Source organism: Anas platyrhynchos, chromosome 2 (genome assembly GCF_047663525.1).
Source record: "Anas platyrhynchos isolate ZD024472 breed Pekin duck chromosome 2, IASCAAS_PekinDuck_T2T, whole genome shotgun sequence".
Taxonomy (NCBI): Eukaryota; Metazoa; Chordata; class Aves; order Anseriformes; family Anatidae; genus Anas; species Anas platyrhynchos.
Genome location: NC_092588.1, coordinates 92,921,517 through 92,934,032, shown reverse-complemented (window position 1 = coordinate 92,934,032; position 12,516 = coordinate 92,921,517). Strand labels below are relative to the sequence as shown.

Below are 12,516 nucleotides of genomic sequence, written 5' to 3'. Positions count from 1 at the left end.
CAGCTCCCACAATTAGCTTCTAATAGGGAGGCGGTCCTTCCTTGGTCATTTTATCTGAGCATTTACTGCAGGTAGACTCAACGAGGCAGCAAGGTTTTATTAAATCATATTCATAATGTAGGAAAAGAGTCTGTATAATGAGGCTAGATCTTTATTGGGAGATGACATCTTCTATGAACTAGAATTTTTATTTCCTGTTTAATAAGAAACTGTTTAAAATACAGTCTCTATTTGTTACAGGCATTGTATTGTTATTTCAAGACATTTCCCATTGTTGGGACACACTACTTTATCATCTGTGTTTTCAAGCTGTGATTGCAGAAGAAAGGCAGCAGGTAAATATTTCTATTTAACTGACAAAGGCAATTAGTCAGCAGGAAATATAATTCTGCTCAGGAATGTCTTTTTGATTTGAATGGGACATATTTACCTTTATAATGCACGGTGCAGGGTTGTAATTGCTAAGTATCAACATCCAGCTGACTAGTTCCAAAGCAGAGCTAGGAGAATAATTTGGCTGGAAATGCTGATAGTGAAATGTGCCAAGCTGATTTTTTACAGGTAGTTGAACAATTATTTGACCTCCTTCCCCTCACTGGTAGCACTTCATCAACGTTATTATGTAATTATAATAGTGCTGTGTTGTAGAAAATAAGTGGAAGCCCATTTGCAAATGGATTAACCTCAGAAATCTGTCTGCTTGATAAGAGGTATCTCTTTGATCTTAAAAAAAAGTTAATGGTTGACCCCTAATTATTCAGCTTTCCTTGCACACCGTGTTAGGATTATTGTGTCTCTGAGGTATCAGCAAAAGAGCTTGCATCACATCTGAAGTAAGTGATGAACAGAGGGTCCAGTTTAGTGGGCTCTCACAGAGTACACATAGAAGATACAGTCTTCTCCAGATGGAGGTGGGAGTAGCAGTGGACCTCTGGTCTACTTGCCCAACAGTTATCACTGCTGCTTATGAATGGAGAAACTGGCATTTAGTCTTTCCTCTAACACTGGGATCTGAACCAAAATGTTCTGATTTCAAAGAAAGTTGTTAATCAATAGGGCAAGAGGGTGGGATTTTCCTCAATCCTTCCTCAGGAAGCTGTTCCACTGTGTTTGGAATAATTAGATCTTACTGCAGTGAGAAAGGAAGCTAGAGAAAAAGCATGACTTGGTACCCCTGTGGTAAAAGACTTCTTCCATGGTAAAGGACATCCAAGTCCTTTATTCCAGTCAACATTTAATATAAAATACTTAGGTTTTGTATGAGCCCACTTCAAAACAAATAGGCTGTAATGTCACTGGTGCCCTTACACTGCAGTGGGGAACATTTTCAAAAAGAAGGATTTAGGGAACTCCATCCTTCAAAAGCCTTCCAACCTTGTGGCTACAAGAAAAAATAAGAAAAACAAACAAACAAACAAAAACACAACACAACCAAAAAAAAAAAAAAAAAACAAATAAAAAAAACATTTCAGGCTGTCGGAGACAGAGGGCAACTAAACCTAAAGTTTTCCATGTCAGTGGTCTGAGCACTGAGATTTTACATGCAGGACCTGAAAAGTTTACTTTCTGATTATTTTAGTACAAGACTAACATAGATGTATCTAATCTCCCCAGAAGGATTCACAAATAGAAGTCTCAGGTGAATCTATATTACTTTTACTGCCTAGACTTAGGCTGCTAAGTGCCTGAAAAGAGGTAACCTCCTTGGTGATTACTGCTGGTTGAAATGTCTCTCTGGCCTTATCCTTCTTCACAGCCCTGGACAAGTTGTTTGCTCAACATCAGTGCTCTAGATTTCAGTAGGTGCCAAGGTAGATGTTCATCACTTCAGAGTCTGAAACACAGGGGTGCATGTCTCTAGGACTTGCTCTAGGCATTGTAAAATAAGGCTATCTCTTAGAATAAACTTATTATTGGGATATCCCATTTTACTTATGCCAGTTTTGGAAAACTATGCTGGCTGCTCCTGCTGTTGAAAAAGAAATCACAGCTGTGTCAAATACTAATTACTGATGTCACCAGGGCTGGTGCCTCTCAGCTGCAGCAGTCTGCCACGCATTGCATCCCCTCTGACATGAGCTCAGACTTCCAGAAATCTCCCCTAACTCTTCATCCCAGCTCAGTTCCTTCCCCTGCTCATTCTTGTCATTCTGTTAGGCAGGATCAGTGTCCAACTGGTCCCTGACTCGGGGTCCCAGGACAGGGCGCGTCAGTCTTAACGGTGCTGCTATGCTGAACCCATCTCATGTGGGTTAACTCAACTATGTTAAATAAAAAGTCATTCAAACAACCTGAATCCTGCCTGGCTCTGCAGTCACCAAACAGCATTTTGGTGCTATTGGCAGCATGTATGTAATAGTGTTAATCCATCCATTACTAATTTATGGCCATGGAACAAACAACATTGGTGTAGCCAAATGACACAAGTCCAAATTGAGACTGGTGTCTCAGTGGAAGAATTGTCATGTCTAAAGAAATGCTAACAAAGCAGACTGATAGGGAAACTTGTTATTTATGCCTTACATCCCACCCATTCTTTCCAGAGCAATGAGAAGCTGCAGCTGGGAACACCAAAAAGGCTTTCTGTGAAGGAGGTGCTGACAACAGGGACATTTCTCTGGCAACTTCCTACATTCTGTGGCATGTGCATGTTTATTTTTATGCAGGGGATGCCTTGAAGAGAGTTGACACATTTAAAGTCAACAGCTCTAGCAAGGTCCTGCAAAATGTGAGGAGCATGAGTCAAGCTAATTGTACCCAAAGGAAAGATGGCCTTGCACTTCAGCAGGTTTGGATTACACCTTGCAGCAACTGGTGCAGAACTGAGGCAGGAAGTGTTAAAAATGATAATTAACAAGGTTATTTTGCAAAGCTTAGAATGCATCTTTCTGGTGAAAACATTGCCATCCAGCAGCTGGACATCATTTTTTTAAATTTATTTTTTTCTCAGATATAATATGAATATGAGGGAAAATTAAACAGGACTATTAAAATGTTCATCATTAGCATGAGAACTGGTGAGGAATTCCTAGTTGAAAACTTCTGTTTGAAAAAAAAAAAAAAAGGTAACTGAAAACTGAATGTTTTCTAGCTGAAAGCCATCTTCCTCCTGAAGTGATGTAGGTGTCCTTGAAACATTTTATCTGTTGTGTCCTTGCCAAAAAATTGGTCGCCAGCTTTGCTTCTATGAGAATGTGAGTGGTTTCTATGAGTTTCTATATTAAAAAAATGTCTAGAACAAATGTCAGAATAAATTCTCCCTTCTTCCAAACACCCTTTTTCCCCTATCACCTCCCTAAGTCATATGTAACCATATAAGTATCAGTTTGCTTGGGTCAAATCAACTAATAAATATTTTGGGACTTTACCTCATCTCTAAGTCTTCATTTTCTTGTGGTACAAATTTGTACAAGGCAACATAAGTGTTCATTTGTAGCGTGCTTTTATAAAATGGTCCCTTTAAGAAAAAAGATAAAGAGAAAATGTAAATATCTGTCCTTTACAGAGTTAGAAATGAGGTGCAATATGTACCGATATCTGGCGCTTATTGATGTGTAGGAAAACTCAGGAATTTGGTTGCCTTTGTCACAGTGAGGAACCAGAGCCTGGTCTTCCAAGAGATGAGACAGAATCTCATTGCTTTCACATCTTGGAGGACTGTCACCCAGAAACACCGTTAGCCACTAAGGCCATAAATGTCTTCATGTATATGACACAAGATTCTTTGAACACCAAAATCCAATTTCAGGCTTCCAGAGGAGACAAGCAGAAATCTGAACAAGTTGGTCTTTTGGTCAAGCTCTTAAAAATAAGTCTGTCTTTTGCTCTCTGTTAATGTATGAATGTTGCAAGTCCAGTAATATATTACTGGCATTTTTATGATGTGTCTATTATACAGTCCTCATTATGGATGAGCTAGAGCTGTACAGTGCATAGCTCCAATGAGCAGAGAGGGAAAATCACTTTCTTAAACACCTCCTCTTCTCCACTGGAAATCTGGAGGGAAAAAAAAAAAAAAAGCACCTAAAACAAAGTCTGGGTAATTTTTCAGATTGTGTCAGGCCTGTGATTTTTATGTTACTGCAGTTCCGTTGTTATGACATGGCCTCCACAGTGGATTTTTTGTGTTCATAATGTCAATTTGTAATAAACAGAAGAAAGAACACAAAAGGCTCCATAATGGGTCAACCAAAGAGGCATCCAATCTAGTATACTGCTTCCAACTGTGGTCAGTGGCCCAGAAATGTTATAATTATGTGACAGTCAGATACTGACGCTTCCCCATAATAGTGCCCCAGCAGTTGTACTACAATTCCACAGTTTAAGGTAAATTCACAGCTGTCTGTAAAAATAAGCTTTATATATGTCTTCCCATTCCCATTGCATTCTTAGAAAAATTTTGCCCATACCGGGGAATGTATATTTTTTGGTTCTTCTCCAAAGTGTTCTGTGCCATTTTCAGAATATGTAAACACTGAAATAAAGCAAACATATGACATTTTAGGAATAGGTTAAGGCTCTTCACCTCATCAGAACCAGCTTAGTTTTGTTAAACTCTTCCTTCCCCCCCCTTACTTTCTTTGATCCCCTGTGCTCTCCTCTGAACCTTTTTATACCCCCAACAAAACCAGGTATCCCACTAACCTTGGCTCATGGCTCAAAACAATCTCTTTCCTGAACAATTTACAATCATAATAAATAAGCCATTTTTATCAGATGAATATGCATAGGTACAACATAGAACCTAAGTCCCCCAATTGCATTGCTACTTAAAGCCCTGCAGCCTTTTCTTCACACTCAATGCTGTATTTTCATGTTTAGGACCAGCAGGATTTCCATTTAAAAGCAACTGCAAAATCTGATGACCATATATGAGTGATACTGAGGGAAGTTTGTAGCCAACCCTGCTTCTGGACCCTCTGTCCCTGAATGTTTGAGAGGCATTGCCCTCTCTCTCCAGTAGACCCTGCCTGGGGACACTAAATACGCTGCCTCTCCCTCTGATTTCATAGGGGTACTTGATGTGTCTTTAAGTCGAGATGGGTTATATGAGATACAGGCCTGTATGTTCGGAAATTTGCTTCTAAGTTATTAAATCAGAAACTTATGGAGGCAGCATCTAACAGTACCTGATACTAATCAGTTACGCAGTATTCGTAATTGCTTTGTGAGCTGACAGATGCCTGTCTTCACTTATGTCCCTGGAAACACCACAGTGGCTTTATTACATTCATTGAATCCCCCTTCACATTTGAGAAATGACTTGGTGTTTTCTGGATAAAGTCTGAGTATTATTTTAATAGCTGGAGTCTTTCAGTAGCTAGTACCATCAGCTTCTCCTCCCACCATTTACACCTGCAGGTGTTTCAAGCAGAAGCTGTATTTTGTAGTCTCTAACAACATTTTGCAAATCTCAGAAACAGTAATAAGGACCAGGCTTATTGCTTGAGTTTATTTTCTTTTTGTTTTGCTGTGATATTGCTTCATGTGTTCACAGAAAATAAGTGGCTCACTGTGCACTTCACCAGGTCTTGTCACAGAAGGACACTGACCCTGCACACTGTCACCAGCACCAGAAGGGGGAACCTTATGAAAAAAAGAAGAAAAAAAAAAAAACAACCAAACCAAACCAAAAAACAAACAAACAAACAAACAAAAACAAACAAACAAACAAAAAACAAAAACAAAAAACCCACCACCACCAACAAAAAAAACACTTTGCAAAATCTTAAAGCAGAGAAGTATACGGGTAGCTGGCATGTGTATAAAGGGGTATAAAGTGCACACTGGCAGTGTTTAAATCCTACTCAAATTTCTATGCCTTTTTAATTTTTTTAAATCGTTATTTTTCTTTTGGTAGAGGAAAAGGAGATAGGAAAGCAAATTGAACAAGTCCTGGTAAATGAGTTGAGTAACCAGGAGCACTTTGGATTTGCAGAAACTCTTTCATCAGGGTAAGTGGATGTACTACAGCACAGCAGCATGTTCAGGGTAATTTCTGCTCAGTGACAGAAAATAAAGCCTGGTTACTAACATGTTTTGTGAGCCGTGGTGCTGACCCAGGTGGTGGGGAGGGGTCATGGACCATATCCTTGTGTATACAGAGAAGTGCCCACCAAACCTGGCTTTGCCAGGAAGAAGTCCCACATTTCCTGAAATCCCTGTTGATAACAGGCTCATACACACAATTTAAAGTACATTTTGGCCTGTGGAACTTCTGTTACAGATGGCAATTCACAGTAATGATGGAGTGTAACTGGCTTAGAGGAGGCTGAAGGGCTGGAAATTATGTCATCTTACAGTTGTAAACTAGATAGCTTTGCTGTATAGTTCGTGTGCCAGGGCCTGAAAGACACCATCTTCCCTTGAAGTTACTGTCATACGTCTACAGGATTGATTACATTGCCATGCATGTGCTGAGTCCTTTTTGCTGTTCACTGTTCTCATTGTTCCCATTAAACAAAGAGGCTCAAATGTGCATATTCCTAAAATCTTATTTCCAGAAGTCAGCTTTTTTTTTTTTTTTTTTTTTTTTTGAAAGAAAAGAAGTGGAATGGACCTGATTCATCAAGGCATTAATGTGGAACCATCTGCTAAAGAGGCAGTGGACAACTGAGGAAAAAGGAGTGGGAATCACCCTGTAGCAATATTCTGAATTTACTTTGTTACATTTTTAATGTCTGTTTAGCTCATGGTCTCTGGATATTGGAAGGAGGCACTTGAATCTGAAAGGCATACAGCTATGTAATTCATGTCTCCACAAAACAGAAATCCACCTATTTTCATATTTGTTTGCCCTAGCAGCAGAAGACCAAAAAAAAAAACCAACCAACCAATCAACCAACCATTTCCATAGTTTGTGCAAATAGTACAGGCAGTTTATTAAAAATCTACCAAGGGGAAATTTTTGGAGTGACTTGTGCATAATTTATACCCTGAGCCTCTGAAGGATGGACTGTAAAAAAGCCAGTAGTGATCAAAGGAATTGTTAATGTGCCACGGAAGTTATTTGGAGGTTTGACACATGCTTGGTTTTTAAACTAATCTCTTGTAGTAAGTTCCTTGAATGCCTCTTAGTGCATTAAGTGAAGGCAGATCTCACAGAAAAAAGTATCTTTGGATTTCAGAAATGAAACTCCTGTTCAACAATGAAAAAAAAAGTTATCTGTAAACTCAGACAGGGCCAAATTAATCTCAGGTGGGCAGGATTACAAAGTGTAAAGCAGTATGAATTCTTTATCTTTAACCAGGTCAGAAAAACTTACACTTGCGAGATGGAAAAGCTAAATAAATTGTCAGAAGAGAAAAGATAATGTGGATGGGATGTTTACAGAATGAAAGGGAGGAAATGACTGAACACAGTGAAGAGAAGTGATGGCACCATGTGGAAAGTAAAGAATGAGGAGGCGGTAGCATAAAGGGGGAATAGACAGCTAAAGCTGGCATTTCACCTACGTATATTACCAGCTGCACTTAAGGATCATGGGGGTCTAACAGAAAAAACCTACGCTCACCGTGATTTATTTTTGTAGCGTACATCTCATGTGAGATTCAGCAAAGTAGACTCCTTGTGCTCTTAGAAAAGATTCGATAGAAGTGCTTCAAACCTGTTTGTACTTATTGCTTCCCTCACCATGCACCTTACCATTCAAGAAGAGGGTCACGAACACTACCCCGCAGTGTCTGAGATTTCACCCCTAACTCTTAAAAATCCCATCACATCATTGCAGTAAAAACATTACTCTCACTGCAAAGTAGACAAAGGAATTGGCTACTAATATTACTGGGGCACATACTGTCGTTGTACTGAGAAGCTGCAATTATAATCAGGATTCATTGTGATGGATATTTTATAGACATATGGATATTATATGATTCATTTCCTACCCCAATAAGTTTATGTTATATAGAGATATGTAGACAAGTTAGACTTATAGAAAAAGAAAAAAATAAGGTTTATTTTTGTTCCCCTTTACCAATGTGGAACTGAAGCTTTTAAAGTGATTACAGCAATGTTCATGAAGCACAGGAGACAGGGAATGGACCTGAACCTTGTCTCATGTCAGGACACAATAAATTAAGAAAACCAGTGGCTTGGATCTCATCTAACATTCAAAACAAATCCCTTAAATTCTTTCACCAACTACTTGTGCCACCCACTTCCCCCTTCTAAAACCAGAATAGTGCTGAAACATAGATATTCTATAAAAAAAAACATCCAAAATAGGTTGCATACATGTCTGCATAAGGCTAATACATCTGAAGATGCTGTCCAGGAGTTGGACTTGATGATTGTTATGGGCCCCTTCTAACTCAGGATATTCTATGATTCTATGATCCTGGCCTGGGAGCACTCACCACTGTTGCTGCGTTTCCTGCTTATGTCAAGGCTGCTGTCGGCTTCCTCAGGAACTTCTGCCAGGTCAGCTGTCTGCAGGGACAGAAAGAGGAAATGAGATGGGAAAAACCAGAAAAAACAAGTGTCAAGGTGAACTAGGACCACACATGAGCCTTTGGGAAATTCAGCATTTGGGCGCTATCAGAGCAGAGCAAGACAACCTGATGGGTTTGCACAAAACATTTTATCTGGTGGTACACAACAAATACCCTACTCCACAGGAAGTAGTAAAAGCCCAGAAAGAACTCCAAAACAGATTTCCAGCCTGGAGTAAAAAACTTTTTCAGTGAAAAGTGAAGTGAAAGTTAAGGAAAAAATGACTGTATGCTAAAAAATGTAGTTGTCTTTATATAATAGAAGGGATTTTGTGGAATTTGTAGATGATGCAAGTTTTCCAAAAAGCTGTCTACAGAAGAAACTGGCCATTAATTGAAACTATTGACTATCAAATTATTAACCTTAAATATTTTTTTCAGTAAAATAACTGTAGCATAAGTGTGATTTTAATTCTGTTAACATGTTTTGAAAGAAGGAGCTGGAGAGTGATGGAGTTGGTGAAGTCAGTTTTGAAATATCTGCCTTTTTCTTTCATCTGATTGGTATAGTTAGAGACAAATTAAACAAAAATATTGTTGTTAGAATTACTATGATTTCTGATGTGTACAATATTAATGTCAATTGCTATTAGGGACCCATTGTTCTAGGATATAGGGAAATATGGGATGACAAAATCCCAAGCGTTGGTTTCTCCATGTATAGCCTGAGAGGAACCACAAGCTACTCCAAACAACTCTGTCCGAATCTGACCTTACAGAGCTTCAGTTTCTGAACTCTACCCCCATGACTTCTTTTGGGTAAAACATCTTTTATAACTATACTAAAAAACAAACAAACAAAACTTTACACTGAAGAGTGAGACAATGTTTCCAGTATGAAAAACTGCAAGTCCTTATATGCTCTTAAGCTTTATTTATTTCTTGTTAAAAGGATTTTAAGTTAAATCCTTCCACGTGTCTTAATTATTCTGTGACACTCTAGAATTACACTGTATACACAACTCTATTCAGTGATTTGTAGACCTTTGCCTGAATTTCAGGAAGAAAAGCCAAATGACAAACATTCATTGCCTTTGTTCAGGGAGCAAAAATCAGAATTGCTTTGCAGCCTTTTATATTATGTTTTCCTTTCATTAATGCTGACAACAAATATTTTTTTTTAGAAAGTACTTTAGCAATTTAGTATATTTCCTGTAAATTTATTTCAAGTATCAATAACTTTCCTAGCTACTTCTCAACCCAAGTATACTGATGAATGAAGGAGTTAAGAGTAGATTTATGCCACAGGCATCCTGTGATTATTTTGTTTCCCTTGCTGTTTTCACAGCCTTATATTTTACTGCTCTGTTAAGCATTGTTTTTAGACTCAACCTTTTGGACCAGGCCATGCTTGTCTTGCACCTTGCACAAATGGGTCACCCCTGGATAAGAAGGCACTGCAATAGAAATGATAACAAGGAGTCAATGTAGAACATATCTACGGATTTTCTAATCACTGTGTGGGGAAGGGAAAGACCGTTTTTGTTGAAACAGTACGGGTACTTTTCAGTTCATTGCTATGGCATGTTCCTCAGTCTTCTTAGACTAGCATCAGAATTCTTAATTAGCTTCATACTTTGTTGGGTACTACTGCATGTGGGATGTGCAGTGACTGTCTTTTCAACATATATATCATCTGAAACCTCAGGCATGCCAAAGGACTAACTCAGTTAAGAGTTATATGACAAAGGGTCTAATAGAAATCACAGAGGTACAAAGCTGCTTTTGAGAGGAGCTGATCCCCCAAACACTAACAAGAACTGGAATCACATTTACATCACCCCAAGTGACTTTATAAATGTGGGTTGCAGAAACACATTTTGAAGGAAGCAGTAAGTACTAAATCTGGAACATATGGCTACTTTCTTTTACAGGAAGTGCAGAATCTGGGCTGAAAATCATAGTGGGTGCATCCACACTGCTTAGTTGTGTTAAAAATACCTTGGCTAATTCAGAACAAGACAGTATCTCTACACTGCACAGGCATGAGCTGCAATCCTGGAAGCTGTAGAGGCAAATCCCAGCTCCTGGCCTTTTAACTAGCCTTGGCAGGTGCAGCTATACTGCTCTGACCATGAGCTAGCCCTTTGCTGGCTTGGACACACCTGCAAGGTGCAGTAGGTTCCCAGATGTCACCATATCCCTCATGTCTATAGTTTGGTCCCACAGCAGAACCCCAAAGCAGTCCCCAGCTCCCAGGACTGGGGCATGGATGAGCCACAAAGGCCCAGTGATGCTGTGAGCCTCACCGCTGCATTGCTGCTTCTATTTTCCAAGGAGTAGAGCAGCACAGAGTTGAGGAAGTACTGGGGAAGGATTTTAGTCCCTATGTGTTGTTAACTGCACAGACAGTTAGCATGCATACTCCAGTGCATTTTTACCTGGGTTCTAAGGGCTCTGTGTCACTCTCTGCTCTGGATACTGGTCAGTGCCTGCTCCTTGGTGACACATAATGGCTGTGAAGCTCTATGGCCCCATCGTTTTGGATAGGATTGGGTCTGCCCCTGGTTTTTATCCTTGACTTAGTCCACAGGCTTGCACTGGCAGAATGTATGGTTTCACGTCTGTTTATTCACAGAATCACAGAACTGTAGGGGTTGGAAGGGACTTCGAAAGATCATCGTGTCCAACCCCCTTGCCAAACAGGTTCCTCGGAGCAGGCTGCCCAGGTAGGCATCCAGACAGGCCTTGAATATCTCCAGAGAAGGAGACTCCACAACCTCCCTAGGCAGCCTGTTCCAATGCTCCATCATCCTCACCGTGAAGAAGTTCTTTCACATGTCAGTGCGGAACTTCCTGTGCTCTATCTTGCAGCCATTGCCCTTTGTCCTATCCCTACAAACCACTGAGAAGAGGTTGGCTACATCCTTCTGTCCTCCACCCCTCAGATATTTATATACACCGAGGAGATCCCCTCTCAGTCTTCTCTTCTCCAGGCTGATTCAGTTCTCTGTGTTCTCTATTTTCTGTATGCTGACACATTTTATATTCTCTTTCAGCCTCAATACCCTGGAGAAATTCCCACAATGAACCTGTGTTCCTCCTTCTACACCCACACCCCACCTAGTTAAGGTCAGCTCTCTAGGGAAAGCTGACACAGCATTCATGATTTCTTTGCATGAGTATTAATATATATTATATATATCATATATACATCATATATATATTATTCATATATTATATTCATAATTCAATGCTTTATTTATTTATAATGCAATAATTACATTTGTAGAACTTCTGTTTCAAAGTAAATGAAATAATTGAAAGTAAGAACTGTAACCACAATATGACAGGTGGTAGAGTCACTTTTTTTTTTTTTTTAAAAAAAAAAAAAAAAGAATGAAAATTACCAAGTTCCTTTTAAGGCACATACGAGAGTATATGAAGGACATATCCTTCAATAACCCCCTTGCAGATTACACTTGGTTCTTGTGTAAATTTGTCTGCTTTCTTTCCCATCTGAGTCAATTCCAAGTCTGTTTAGAGGTCACCTATACCATCTGAAATTACAGTTCAGTCATGTGAGTGAGCTTATGTTTAAGTCCTAGGAAAACATTTTACCAAACATAAATAGAATTAAGCACAAGTTTAAATTAAACATTAAGTATTCATTCTGAGGGCTGCAGACCAACTCTCATGGTGCCTCCATGCATGCCATCTTTTTTTTTTTTTTTTTTTTTTTCTGAGGTAAGTGCAGGAAAGATTGTCAGATGGCATGGGTCTAATTTTTAGGCATGACAATCAGCTTCAGTCTGCAGTGCATTCAGTTGTGATTGGTTTTCGAGGGGTGAGGAGAATCTCTTGGGAAAAGAAAGACATTACAAGACATTACCTTACACAAATGCTTAAGTGGTATTACTGAACTAGGTAAGGATTTAGCACAGTCAGGACAAAGGGAACTCTCTTTTCCTTTGTCCTCCTTTTCCACCCTCTTGCCATAGTCCTGAAGAAAGTGACTTTCATGACAAGGGAGAATGAATGACAAAGATTAGCTTTAATGTGAAAGTCTCTTTATTGGAATAT

At 39.3% G+C, this 12,516-nt stretch overlaps 1 protein-coding gene across 4 annotated transcripts in view; it reads right to left on the bottom strand.

Moving 5' to 3' along the window:
• Positions 1–12,516, bottom strand: part of STAC (SH3 and cysteine rich domain) — a 291,976-nt gene that overhangs the window by 12,862 nt on the left and 266,598 nt on the right. For all 4 annotated transcript variants that reach the window (XM_038174436.2, XM_072033145.1, XM_072033144.1 and 1 more), the window contains 3 exons: positions 8,359–8,431; positions 4,410–4,474; positions 3,369–3,457 (listed from right to left, as the gene is read on the bottom strand). In XM_038174436.2, the coding sequence (XP_038030364.1) occupies positions 3,369–3,457; positions 4,410–4,474; positions 8,359–8,431 (227 nt within the window). The remainder of the gene's footprint in view (positions 1–3,368; positions 3,458–4,409; positions 4,475–8,358; positions 8,432–12,516) is intronic.